The following is a 14,156-nucleotide window of genomic DNA, read 5'->3' as shown; positions in this document are numbered from 1 at the left end:
ATGATATAAAAATGTTAAAAGATCTCATAGAAAGGAAGACAACATGCATGAAGAGATGGGAAATTTCAACTAAGTAGTGGAAACCAGAAAAAAGAACCATATGGAAATGCTAGAAATGAAAAACACAATATCAAAAATAAATTCATTATACGAGCTTAGTAGCAGACTCAACAGCAGAGGAAACTGAGCATCTGACAGTGTTTGAGCTAATTTCAAACAACTCAACATACACATAAACGATGTCCCAGAAATAAGAGAAGAAGGACAACATGGCAGAAGAAATTGTTGACACTTTATTGGCTAAGACTTACAAAAACTGATGAAAAATATCAACTCACAGAACCAAGAAACTCAGCACACCCCCAGTAGAATAAATACATAGAAAACCACACCTAAATGAATCAGAGCTAAACTGCTGAAAAGCAGTGGTAAGTTGTAAACATGAAAAGCAGCCAGAAGGAAAAAGAAGACACAAATACATAGGTATAATGATACAACCAACAGATGACTTTTAAGTAGACTCAATGGAGGCCAGAAGAAAAGAGAACATCTTTAAAGTGCTGAAAGAAAAACACTGTCAAACTAGAATTCCATACCCAGTGAAAATATACTTCAACGATGAAGATGAAATAAAGTCATTTTCAGACAGACAAAAGTTGGGAGAATTCATCTCCAGCAGACCAACACTACAAGAAAAGCTAACATAAGTTTTTCAGAATGGACAGAAAGGAGACCAAAAAGAAAGATCTGCAGGAAGAAGTGAAGAGCATCAGAAAGGATACAAAGATGGGTAGATGTTAAAGACCTTTTCAAAGTAATATGTCTACGACTATAGCTATCTATCTATCTATCTATCTATCTATCTATGTGTGTATAATATTTTAAAAGACTATTGACTACTCAAAGCAAAAAAAAAAAAAAAACACCCCAATATATTGTGAGGTTTATAGCATATGTGGAGGGAAAATATAAACTAACAAGAGTGCAAAGGTTGAGAGGGAAAATAAACAACTATATTCTTAAGGTAAGGTTCTTACACATCTTATACAACTTGCATAATAGTATTTTTAGGATATTATTTCAAGGTAGACCGTGATAACTTAAAGATGCAGAGCATAATCTCTAGAGCAGAGATTCCCAAAGTATGGTCCCCAGACAGAATCATCAGCATCTGAGAACTTAACAGACATGCCAATTTTTCAGCTCTATAACAGATCTACTCCATAAGAAACTCTGGGGATATGACCCAGAAATCTGTGTTTTAATAAGACCTCCAGCTTTTTCTAATGCATGTAAAGTTTCAGAACAACTGCTCTACAACAGCCTCTAGAATATACCATAAAGAAGTATACTTAAAAACAGGAGATAAAATGGAATGATTAAATAATTAACATATCCAAACGGGGGCAGGAAAGTAAAAGCAGAAGCAAAGAATAATTGGGATAAGTAGAAAATAAATACCAAGATGGGAGATATAAACCCAACCATATGAATAATCGCCTCAAAATAAATATACTAAAAACTCCAATAAAAGGGCAGAAATTGTCAAATTGATATCAAAGCAAGATCCAACAACATGGTGTTTACAGATATAAAATTCAATTATAATGACACAGTTTGAAAGCAAAAGGGTAGAAAAAATATACCATGCCAACACTAAGTATAAAAAAGCAAGTGTGGTTATATTAATATTAGACAAAGTAAGAATAGAGTTCCAAAATGCATAAAGCACAAATTGACAAAAATGGACAAATCTACAATGATAGTTGGAAAGATTTTAACACTCTTGTCTCAGTAATTATAGGACAAATAAACAAAAAATTCAGCAGAGAGATATATTTGAATAGCACTGTCAACTAACTTGACCCAATTGACTTGATAAAATATTGCACCCAAAAACAGCAGAATACACATACTTTCCAAACCCACATGGAACATTCATCAAGATAGACTATATGCTGGGCAATGAAAGATGCCTTAATAAATGTCAAAGAATTAAAATCTAATAGACTGTATCTTCTGACCTAGCAGTAACAAATGAGAAATCAATAATAAAAAGATACTTGGCACTACACATCTATTTGGCAACTAAGATAAAAAATAATGACAGTACCAAACGCTGGTAGGGATACCAAGAAACTAGAACTCTCCTACATTGCAATTGGGAATGTGAAGTAATACCACTCCTCTGAAAAACAGTGTATCAGTTTCTAAAAAAACTAAACATACATTACTATATGACCCAGGAATTATACTCCTGGGCATTTATCCCAGGGAAGAAAGCTTATATCCACATAAAAATGGGTAGACAAATCTTCATAGTAGGTTTACTTCTAATGGCAAAAATTGGAACAACTCAAATGTCCTTCAATGGATGAACGGTTAAACAAATTGAGGCACATCTACATCATGGAATATTACTCATTAGTCAAAAAGAAACTTACTGTTGATACACACAACCACTTGGTTGGATCTCAAGATAATTATGCTGAGTGGAAAAAAGGTCAATCTCAAAAGGTCACATAGTATATAAATCCATTTATGTAACATTATTTAAAGTGATAACATTATAGAAATCGAGGACAGATGAGTGGTTGCTAGACATTAGGGATGAGAGAGGGGAAGGGAATGGGTATGATTATAAAGGAGTAGCAACAGGGGACTTGGTAGTGATAAGACAGTTTCCCATCTTGATTGTGGTGATAGTTACACTAATCCACACATGTGATAAAATTGCGTAGATATACCCATGCACACACACACACACAAGTGAGTGCATGTAAAGCTGGCGAAATCTGAAAACTGTCTGTAGATTGTACCAATGTTAATTTTCCTGTTTTAATATTGTATTATAGTCATGTAAGATGTTACCATTGGGAGAAATTGGGTGAAGGATACATGGAATTTCTCCATATTATTTTTATAACTTCCTGTGATTCTATAATTATTTCAAAAGAAAAATTAAAAATTTAGCTGTAAAATTCACAAATATTTGAGAATTATATACCCTCTTAAATAACCTGTGAATCAAAGAAAAACACAAAGACTATTAGAATATATTTTGACCTGAATAAGAAAAATACAAATACCAAATATTGTGGGATGCTGTGAAAGCAGTGTTTAGAAGAAAAATTTTAGCTTTAAATATTCATGAGAAGAAGAAAGGTTTAAAATTGATATCATCCTGCATCACAAGAAACTAGGAAAATCAGAGTAAATTAAATCCAAAATAACTAGAAGAAAGGAAATAAGAAAAATAAGAGAGAAAATAGATGAAATATAAGATAAACAAAGAATAGAAAAAATCAACAAAATCAAAATTTGGATATTTGTAAAGATTAGCAAAATTGATATGCTCGTTAGCAGGATGATCAAGAAAAAAGGAAAGAAAACACAAATTAAAAATTTTTAAAAGAAGTGAAAAAGGGTTTATCACTACAGATTATATAGATATTACAAGGATAAAACTTTATATCAATATATTGACAAATTTAAATGAAATAGACAAATTTCTTGACAAACGGAAATTACCAAAACTGACAAAGAATAAATAAAAAATTTAAATAGCCTGATATCTATTAAAGAAAATATATTCATAGTAAAAATCTTCCCCCAAAGAAAATTCCATGTCCAGGTAGCTTCTCCTACTATTTAAGTAAGAAATAGTACTAATCCTCTAAAAGGTCTTTCAGAAAAGAGAAGGAATATTTCTCAACTTGTTTTATGAGGCCAGCAGTACTCTGATAATAAAATCTGACATTACAAGAAATGAAAAACTATAGATGTTACACTTCACATAGACAAAAATCCTTAAGAAATATTAGCAAATCAAATCTAGCAATAAAAGTACGGATAATACATTATGACCAAGATAGGGTTATTTCAGGAATGCAAAGTTGGTTTAACACTCAAAAAATTGTAATTTCTGTTATTAACAGAATGAAAGAGAAAAACCATATGAATGATTGTCTCATTGGATGCAGAAAAAGCATTTGACAAATTCAACATACTTTCACGATAAACTCTCAGCAAAGCAACAATAGAGGAAAACTTCCTCAACTGGATGAAGGAAATACATCTAAGCAACACATAACATTATGTATATTGATGAAACTCTGACTATTTTACTCCCATAATTGAGCAAAAGGCAAGGATATGCTGAATGGAAACATTTAAACCATTGAATTCAAACAGCACCAGCAGTCTTATTTAACATTTTTATGTGATTTAGATCTTCAAGTGTGCAGATGTGATGGATTGCTTTCTGCTGGGGACAAGCCAAAATTACAACACTATTTCTAGTGTAGAGCATGTTTGCAAATTGCAGGTCAAGATTTACTGGTGGGTTGTGAAATCAATTTAGTAAATCAAGACCAGGATTAAAAAAAAATAAAATTGGTTAGACTGGACTAGAAAATATCAGAATCATATATCAAGGGGAAATATTGTTTTGTGAAATTTTGGTCTGGAATACATTGGACTGGCCTCTTCCTAAATGGCTTAGCTTTCTCCTTAAGCGAGCAATGGTTACTCAGGAGTTTGAGAGAGAGGATAGACGTGGTTTATTGCTATAACCCAGCCAAGCCTTGCTGTCCTAGGGTTAAATGTACTTAAGGTGTGTGTGTATGTGCATGTCTGTGTGTATTGAGTCATGATATAAAATATATTTCTCAGTTTGAACCGTGCTAAAAAGTTTTGAGGCTCCATAAACAGCAAAAGGTGATATCTGAGCAAGAAAGGTGTGGGTACATGCAGAGGAGCTGTGGGCTCTCACTTCCTGAACAGGAAGGGCCTGGGAGTCACTGTAAACAGTAAAGCACAGACTCTTCCCAACAGACGGCATCAGACTACCAAGATCCTGAGAAAAGAAAAATCCTACCTTTCCCTAGTAGGAAATTACGTTCTCTCCACACTTAGAAGAGACAAAATAGAGGGGAGGGCTACAAAATGACCAGATTGCCCAGTGCAGCTGCTCAGTGCTACTTTGCACAACTCTAGAGGGCGCTCTCGCTCCCAATGTGAATGGCTCCCCCTAGAGTTGAGCAGTGCAGAATCCGTGCAACCCTACCAGGTAGCCATAAGTATAGTGATTAAGAAAGAGCACAAGCTTTGGAGTCCCACAAACCTGGGTCTAGTTTCAGATCTAATCGTAAGCTAGATACACTGAGGCAGGTTGTTTAACCTCCCTCAGTCTCGATTTTCCCAAGAGGACATATTATATATTCCTAGGACCTAGTTCAGTGCCTGGCACATATTGGATCTCCATAAATATGTGTTAAGTTTTTACATACAGTCTAAAAAGTAGCACACAGTATGCACTATACCTGTATCTACACTATACAGGTATCTACAAAAGATGACAAACTGAAATATGACAATTCTTCAGGATGGAGAGATGCATGCTGGGAAGGAACTATTTGGTTTAAATTAATAAAAAATAATCATAGGTTACTGAGAGAAAAACAGAAAAAAATGACATCTGGATACAGTAGAACTTTGGGAGGGTGGGGGTAATTCTTAACACTTGAGAGTACCTTTGGGACAAATAAGAAGTAGGAAATGCATACATTTTGTTATTTCCAATTGTAGGTCAAATAAGGGAAAAAATTATTGACATCTTCAGAGAATTCTAAGAATGATATTGTTATGAGCCATGAAACATGGAAGCTCAAAAGTTTGGGTTCCCTCCTGGCATGGGGGGGGAGGTGACAGCTGAGCGGACATGTGTTCCTTCCTCCCCCAGTGCTTTTTCCTGGTGGAATGGTGGTTTTGACGCAGTCATGACAACTCTTCACCCTTATTAAAGTCGCACAATGGAGCAGGTCACACCAGTTTGAAAGCACAAACCCAGGTCAGACTCCAGTCCCCTCCTTCGCCCGTGGTTCCGCAGCCCACCTCCTGGCAGGAAGTGGCGGTCCAATGATTGCCTCCAGAGAGATGGCTGATAACAAAAGCAGACAAAAGTCCATTTCAGGAGAGAGGGCTAGCTGAGCCCCCAAGCGAGGTCACGCCAGTTAGCAGTTAGAAAAGGAGGCATTTCTCACACTTGCTAATGAGTTTGACGCTTGAGAAACATAAACAGGAAGTGGGAGCTCTCCAAGGCGACCTGAAGGAAATCCACTCCCAGCTTGGTCAACGTGTGAATCCCAGTTCTCTAGATTGTCAAGGACACTGCCAATTAAGACCGACCGCCCCCCGCCCCCTACAACTGCCTCCAAGGCGAATCTTCACCCAGTCCCAGCGGTGACCCCATTTTTCTCCATGCTTCCCACAGCCAGGTCACTCTCCACAGAAGGTGACTGACCCGAGGCGCGGTGGGAAAGGCTCACAGTCATCTCTCAACTCCCCGAACTTGCAGGGCAGGGCAGCGCAGAGGTCAGTGAAATCCCCAGCCAGGCCTTATTTTAGTCATGAATTTCCACTGGCTCCCTCCTCTGACTGCATCAGCACGGCTCGCACCGCGGGCCTGGCGTTTCAGCTGTTTTCCCTGCTCCGGGCTGAGTTAGAAGGTCACAGAGACCGGACTTTTCCGGGGGAGGTAGGCGGGGGCCTCCGGCGGCCTAAGTGAGATTGCAGAGATCTGGGGCCGTTCGGAGACAGCCTTTCTGCCCCACGCTCTGGGCAGTGGGTTAGCTTCTCCCCCGTCCTGCTCTACCCAGGCATCTTGGTTCGTATTAAATAAAATTAAGCAACAACAACAAAACATCTTTTTTCTCTGTCAGCCAGTGGGACCGATATAATTTTCCCAGGGCTGCCGTCCCCTCATTGCTCGATTTATCCTCTTCCCAGGGGTTCCCGTACACTCCAGGGCAGAAGCTATGTTTGACTCCCCAGTGTTTCTAGCAACGGGCACACTCCTGGCACAGAGTAGGGGGCTCAAACGTGTGTCGACTGAACGGATGCTAAGATTTCACTGTGATGGGCAGACAGTTTTTCTCGCCTCCCTTCCCCTCCTGCTCTGGGTGCAGACCGCACACAGCGCCGCCGAAGTTCCCGGCAGGCGGGGGCATGGCCGACCCCGGAGGGCACACCATGTCCCAGGGCTCCCGGTCCCCCAGCCGGAGCAGAGGGGCTCGCAGTCGGCGGCGCTGCGCCCGAGCCCCGGCCACGTGAAGCGTCACGCCCCGGGCGGCTGGAGGGCAGGCGCTGCCGCCGCGGTTGTGTAACGTCGCAGCCAGAGGGGAGGCGACCCGGACGCCTCTGCTCCGGAGGGGGCAGAGCAGGGAGGGAACGCAGGGCACCGCGCCCGGTCTCCTTCTGGGCTTGACTAGCCGAAGGAGGGAGGGGGGCATCCGGGGGGGCGCGCGGGGGTGCCTGGCGGCCCGCAGGCTGTGCCCAGAGCGGAGCTCCCTGGAGCAAGGGGCCGGCGGCGCACACCCTCGGCGGTCAGGTGCGCGCAGCGTGCTCGGCGGCGGCCTCGGCTGCCCCTGCGCTTGGCAGCCCGCCCGCTTCCCATGGGGTGACATCCGCCCCGCCCCTCGGCCCCTCCCCAGGCGGGCAATTCCTGGACGCCGGGCGGAGGGCTGGGGGCAGGGAAGCCGGCACGGAAAGAAACCCCAGCCTCTGGGGAAGGCAGGGGGCTGGGCGACTCCCTCCGCTGCGCGCCGGTTCCTGCGAGCCGGCCGGGCGGGGGAGGAGGAAGAGGGTTGGGCTGGAGCGAGCGAGGGGATATTCCTCTCCCGGCTTGAGTCAGACGCGGGCGGATCCGTCCTCCCCCGTTGCCTCCCAGGAGACGGGAACTTACTTCATTTCCCTGGGGCAGGTTCGCCCACGTTACCAACCCCCCCCCCTTCCTCGGACCCCCCGGCTCCCCGGCCTCTCCTAGCTTCCACACCCCCCACCCGGCTGGGCAGGACCCGGGCCGCGCTGCCACCCCCTCTTCGGGGAAAGGCAGCCGCAGCCGCAGACACCTGGGGGCCCAGGCTGGGGGTGGGGGCTCCCTCGCAGCCGCGGGAGCGTTGTCCAACACGTGAGACTCATGTGATGAAGCCGGGGGAGGGCGGGCAGGTCGCTCCTTCCCTCCCCGGCAGCGGCCAGACGTGCCTGGAGTCACAGGGTAGAACACGTAGCTCCAACCCACCCACACGCTCCCATTTAACCCAGCCCGCAGCCTCTCCATTACTCCTCAGCTCGCCCCCCCACCCCCCCCCCACTCCGCCCTAACCGCCTCCCCCCCCGCGCTCTCTCCCGCCTCCCCGCCCGCCCCACTTCTCATTCACTTGGCTCGCACGGCGCAGACGGCGCAGGGAGCACACACCGCCAGTCTGTGCGCAGAGCCAGAGCCAGAGGCCGCGGGGACACCATGCACGCCCCCAACTGAAGCAGCAGCACCTCAAAGCCGCAGCTCCCGGCAGCCTAGCGGATTTCAGGGAGCTCAGACTCAGAAGAACCCCTGCGGAGAGACCCTTCCAGGACAGTCCTCACCGCGACGCTCCGCTACTGCAGACAGGAGCGCACAGTGCCCCGGCTCGCCGCGCCATGGAGCGGATCCCCAGCGCGCAACCGCCCCCCGCCTGCCTGCCCAAAGCGCCAGGACTGGAGCCCGGCGACCTACCAGGGTAAGTTGGCACTCCCTGGCCCCTTCCAACCTCAACTCCAGCCCTGCCTTCTGCGCCGCTCTCAACTGGGAGCAGCTCCGGAGCATCCGGGGGCTCTTGTCTGCCAGGGCTCCTGCAGCCGGTGCGCACGCAAAGTCACGACCCTGCCTGGTCCCTCTCTCTGCAGGATGGATTTTGCCCACATGTACCAAGTGTACAAGTCGAGGCGAGGAATGAAGCGGAGCGACGACAGCAAGGTGAGAGCACCGCGCCCCTGAGGACCCCAGCCCCTCGCACGCGCTGAGTTTCCAAGAAAAGTTTTCTCACTTTGAGGTTGGCGGGGGTATGCAAGGGGTGGGCTCAGTGCCTCTACTGAGTGGCATGGAGAAGAAGGGGCAGAAGGTGATTCTGGGTATGACTATGCTCCGCTGCCCCAACTCGTATCCCGCCGCGGGGTAGGGGAGGAAAGGGGGCTCTCACCCCCTTCCTCAGGCGCCCACCTCCTCCTCGTGCGCCTTGCAGGAGACCTACAAACTGCCGCACCGGCTCATCGAGAAAAAGAGACGTGACCGGATTAACGAGTGCATCGCCCAGCTGAAGGATCTCCTACCCGAACATCTCAAACTTACAGTAAGTGAGAAGCTGGCTCCTCTCCAAGCCAGCTCGTCTGCCCGGAGGGCGGGCAGGGGTCACTCGCCGCCTGCAGGCCCCGCGGGGAACTGCAGACCCGACGGCCGGATAGGAGCTGGCGGGTGGCTCTGTTTTGGGGTACCCTTCCTCAGTCCTGGGATTTTCTGCCTGCCTCATCCAAATGAAGTGAGAAGCTCTTGGACTTCTCCAAGTTGGCTCCAACACCAACTGGCCTTCCTTTTCAAGGGTTTAAGACTTTCCCTTCTGGTGATTTTCAGGGTTCTCTAGTTTAACAGACTTGAGCCAACCAGGCAACACGCAGATTTTATTTACCCCTTTCTCTCCGCTGGCCAACCCCCCCCCCCAACACACACACACCTTTTTAACTAAGCGGACTTGTTTTGGTGTGTAATTTTTACATCCTGTCCTTTCCTGTCAGTAGCCAACAGCTTACTAGCTTGTCAGCCTTTGGTTGGGGAAAGGAAAAAAAAAGTATTTGAGAAGGAAGAAAAAGCCTGGATGAGCTGGAAGTTATGAAAGGGTGTCAGGAAAGAAGCTAGGGAAAGCCTCTAGGCTGCCAGACATAGTAGATGTCCCTGCTCCCGTTGACACCACTGCAGAGAAACGGCATCTCCAGATCCCCCTTAGTTCAGGTCAGCAGCGGCTGCTGGAGAAATATATCTGTCAAAGCTTTCTCCTGAGGTAGCTGCCTCTTCCAAAAGGCCTCCAAAGATAGGTGACACTTTTTTGTTCTTTAATTGGAAACATGTATAATATATATTGTTTAAAAACATAATCTATAAACCTGAAACTAAACTTAGCCAACTAGGAAAGGCTATTTCATTTTTTTTTCCCCCCTTAGAGACATTTCTCATTGCTAATAAATGTCCCAGAGGTGGGACTTTTCTGAGCTCACCGCTGACTGAGGATGTTTTCATTCCAGACTTTGGGTCACTTGGAAAAAGCGGTGGTTCTTGAACTTACCTTGAAGCATGTGAAAGCGCTAACAAACCTAATTGATCAGCAGCAGCAGAAAATCATCGCCCTGCAGAGCGGTTTACAAGCTGGTGAGTGCCGGAGCGTGGCTATCATCTCTTAAGAGTTCTAGCACAAACAGAGAGCCTGGGGGCTCGACATCTGGAATAAGAAACAGTCCTGCAACAAACTGCTCATGCACATTCGTTGGGGGAGATGCTGTTTTGTCTTTCCTAAAAGGTCAGACTTTTCATTTGGAATGCTGCTGTGTGCCACCTGGCATGAATGCGTATTAGTCAAATGATAAAATATTTCTCTGGCATTTTGGCTTAAGAGTTTCTGAGTTCTGGGAGATTTTGCCCCCTCCCTTTGAAAGTGCCAAGGCACCTGTAATTTGCATCGTGGGTGTTTTACAGTTCGTCTTCTTAGCCCTGTTTCATTGGAGAATAAATCATGGGTATGCCCCAGTGTCTTCCTGTTTCTCTACTTCCTTATCGCTCGGTGTGTGGTATGATCCTGGCAGGATGACAGCAGGAGTTTTTCCTGCATTTCATGTGGTTCCCTGAATAGCCACTAGGTATCTTGGCGAATTGCACAATCTAATGAAACCACTGAAGTTTCATCATTCGCTTCTCCCGATTTCCAGAGAATCCCAGTCACCTTCTAACCTTCCCGTCTCACCCCTTCCAGATAATACTGTACAGGCCAGGGAGAAATTCTTCCACCCACTCCCTCATTCCATTCTTCTCTGCCCTCCTTTCCAAGACTAGGGTGATGAGAATCACAAAAGCCTAGCAAGCAGGTCTGCCAGTTTCCTCACTGAAAATAGAAAGATGATCACACCTGATTTCCTGGTGGTCGTGGAGAGAATACATGGCCAGGGCTTAGAAACAGCCTTTGAGTTTAAAGCTTACAGCATGACTGCAGCTTTTATAAATCATTGGAAATAAGCTTACTTCAGGTGATCTTGTTCATTCTTTATCTCATTTTATGACTGTCTGGTCTCTGTCTATCTTGCTACAGTGCAATCGAGTTCTATAAATTGGCTCTGACTTAGAACATATCAGGATGTTCATTGCTGTGTTGCTTATAATGAAAACTCGGAACAGTCTATAAATTCAGCAAGAGGAGAAATAGCCCGTCTCTGTGAATTATGGTCTATTTATATGATGGGATACTATGCAGCCCTTACAATCCTATTTTCTCTCTGGGTGGTAGGATTATGGATGATTTTTAGTTTATTCTTTATCCTTTTCAGTGTAATCCAAATTTTCTCTGGTCATATTACTTTTGGAGTTAGGAACATAAATGAGCAAATGCTATTAATAAAAAGGCAAGCTCCCGGTCTTTGCAGAATAGGTCGCCAGGTGAACCACAGGGCCTTCTGAAATGTCTTCCTTTGGATCTCTGTTGATCCAGGTGAGCTGTCGGGGAGAAATGTCGAAGCAGGTCAAGAGATGTTCTGCTCAGGTTTCCAGACGTGTGCCCGGGAGGTGCTTCAGTACCTGGCGAAGCATGAGAACACTCGGGACCTGAAGTCTTCACAGCTCGTCACTCACCTCCACCGAGTGGTCTCGGAGCTGCTGCAGGGTGGTACCTCCAGGAAGCCGGCAGACCCGGCTCCCAAAGTGATGGACTTCAAGGAGAAACCCAGCTCCCTGGCCAACGGCTCCGAAGGCCCTGGGAAAAACTGTGTGCCAGTCATCCAGCGGACTTTCCCTCACTCAAGTGGGGAGCAGAGTGGCAGTGACACGGACACAGACAGCGGCTACGGAGGAGAATCAGAGAAGGGTGACTTGCGCGGCGAGCAACCGTACTTCAAGAGCGATCATGGACGCAGGTTCACCATGGGAGAAAGGATTGGTGCTATTAAGCAAGAATCTGAAGAACCCCCCACAAAAAAGAGCAGAATGCAGCTCTCAGATGATGAAGGCCATTTCACTGGCAGTGACCTGATGAGCTCCCCGTTCCTGGGTCCACACCCGCACCAGCCTCCCTTTTGCCTGCCCTTCTACCTGATCCCACCCTCAGCAACTGCCTACTTGCCCATGCTGGAGAAGTGCTGGTACCCCACCTCGGTCCCAGTGTTGTACCCGGGCCTCAACGCCTCCGCTGCAGCCCTCACCAGCTTCATGAACCCAGACAAGATCTCGGCCCCCTTGCTCATGCCCCAGAGACTCCCTTCTCCCTTGCCCACCCATCCGGCCCTCGACTCTTCTGCCCTGCTCCAAGCTCTGAAGCAGATCCCCCCTTTAAACTTAGAAACCAAAGACTAAACTCTTTAGGGGATCCTGTTGCTTTGCTTTCCTTCCTCCCTACTTCCAAAAAAAAAAATGTGTTTGTGAGTGCAGCGAGATTGTTCCCGTGTGTGTGCCGAGATAATCTGAGGCATGGAGAGAAAATTCGGGGGGGGTGTGTGTGTGTGTGTGCGCGTGCATGCGTGCACATCGTGTGTTGGTGTAGGACATTGAAGCTCCTTTTGGCGTAGGGAAGACATGAAGGATTGCCTGACATCGGGAGGTTTGGGGGCTTGTCACAGACCTCTGGCTCTTCCCCACCCAGAGAATAGCCCCCTCTGATACAAATCAGCTGGATTTCCAAAAGCTTCAGACTCTTGGTGTGTGAGTCAGTCTTCGCTTTGGGAGCTGGGTCTTGTGGCTTTGAGAAAAAGGTACTTTCAAAAGAGGGCTTTCCAGAGTGCAGCTCCCAGCCAGCTCTTGTGACCCCACCCTTCTCCCTTTTATTGTCTCCGTGACTCACCATACAGGGAGAGGGCACCCAGACTGAGCTTTCTGCAAAGTGGTGAGGTAGCAGACACTGGCACAGCACGGCAGTGGTTTGGGGAGATTTCCGCAGGTCTGCTCCCCACCCCTGCCTCGGATGAATAAAGAGAATGTAGTTCCCTCCTCAGGCTTTCGTGGTTAGCTTACCGAGGAACTGGGCCCCCTGGTACAAGCCGAGCTGCCAGGGAATGAGGGAGGAGTCCCTGGGGCCTCTGGCACCTGTTTCTAGGTCTCATCTAGAAACAGTCTTGCTGTCCAGGGAACCAAACCACGGTCGGAGAGCTCCAGAGGCCTATTTCCCAGCACCCCAAAGTGCATACAGCCAAGTAACTAATTGCTGCCTTCAACAAGCAGAGCTGGAGTCCGTTTTCAGTTCTATCTCCAAACTCCTTTCCACCAAGCTTAGCTTCTTAAAGGCCTAACAGGCCCTTGGCACAGCAAGATCCTTTCTGCAGGCTGATTCCCCTCGCCCGGTGGCATCTGGAGTGGCCTGATGGCTAAAAACGATTCTGTCTCCTTCAAAGAAGTTTTATTTTTGGTCCAGAGTACTTGTTTTCTGACTTGTCCAGCCAGCCCTGCACCAGCGTTTCAAAAAATGCACTATGCTTGATCGCCGATTGTGGTTTAACTTTTTCTTTTCCTGTTTTTATTTTGGTATAACGTCGTTGCCTTTATTTGTAAAACTGTTATAAATATATATTATATAAATATATTAAAAAGGAAAATGTTTCAGATGTTTATTTGTATAATTACTTGATCTACAAAGCGAGAAAAATGAATGTATTCCTGTTTTTGAAGAGAAGAATTTTTTTCTCTAGGGAGAGGTACAGTGTTTATATTTTGGAACCTTCCTGAAGGTGTAAAATTGTAAATATTTTTATCTATGAGTCAATGTTAAGTAGTTGTTTTAAAATACTTAATAAAATAATCCTTTTCCTGTGGAAGAGAAAGATGGTCTTCTGCGTTTTTTAAAAATAACCCCATCGTGTGATGTGGCTGTCCCCTTCTGCCCTCCTCTTTTGGCTGAAGGCAACAACTAGTTAATCTTGTGTCATTTCATTCAGCTTTCCATGTGCCTGGTATTCAGTCAGACAGAATAAGCTTAGTCAATTTAGTAGGTAAATATTTGTTTAATCTTTTTCTTTGACTAACCACTGCCAGAGGGTCACAATCATCTGATGCCTCCTTCCAGACTTGAGCAAAAAGTATATTTTTCCCCCAGTCTACTTTT

The 14,156-nt window shown here is 46.0% G+C and overlaps 1 protein-coding gene and 1 long non-coding RNA gene across 2 annotated transcripts; one reads left to right on the top strand and one right to left on the bottom strand.

Moving 5' to 3' along the window:
• Nucleotides 1–3,405: 3,405 nt before the first annotated feature.
• LOC139076110 (uncharacterized) lies at nt 3,406–6,494 on the bottom strand. The gene is made up of 2 exons (XR_011527383.1): nt 6,305–6,494; nt 3,406–5,941 (listed from the first exon to the last, which is right to left on the bottom strand). It is a non-coding gene; the product is annotated as an uncharacterized lncRNA (long non-coding RNA).
• A 1,747-nt stretch (nt 6,495–8,241) lies between these two features.
• Nucleotides 8,242–13,875, top strand: BHLHE40 (basic helix-loop-helix family member e40). The gene is made up of 5 exons (XM_008534767.2): nt 8,242–8,558; nt 8,725–8,794; nt 9,060–9,167; nt 10,111–10,234; nt 11,562–13,875. Exons 1-5 carry the CDS (start codon nt 8,479–8,481, stop codon nt 12,416–12,418), a joined length of 1,239 nt encoding a protein of 412 aa, XP_008532989.1. The 5' UTR covers nt 8,242–8,478; the 3' UTR covers nt 12,419–13,875.
• Nucleotides 13,876–14,156: the final 281 nt, after the last annotated feature.

This window comes from Equus przewalskii, chromosome 15 (genome assembly GCF_037783145.1).
Source record: "Equus przewalskii isolate Varuska chromosome 15, EquPr2, whole genome shotgun sequence".
In the NCBI taxonomy this organism is placed as follows: Eukaryota; Metazoa; Chordata; class Mammalia; order Perissodactyla; family Equidae; genus Equus; species Equus przewalskii.
Note: the sequence above shows the minus strand (reverse complement) of the source record. Positions and strands in the feature narration are given on the sequence as shown.

What these genes read in the sequence shown, in the direction of transcription:
- BHLHE40 (XM_008534767.2), top strand. Translation starts at nt 8,479, where the DNA reads ATGGAGCGGATCCCCAGCGCGCAACCGCCCCCCGCCTGCCTGCCCAAA. An exon ending in GAGCCCGGCGACCTACCAGG is followed by an intron (nt 8,559 to 8,724) that starts GTAAGTTGGCAC and finishes CTCTCTCTGCAG; the next exon opens with GATGGATTTTGCCCACATGT. An exon ending in CCGAACATCTCAAACTTACA is followed by an intron (nt 9,168 to 10,110) that starts GTAAGTGAGAAG and finishes TTTTCATTCCAG; the next exon opens with ACTTTGGGTCACTTGGAAAA.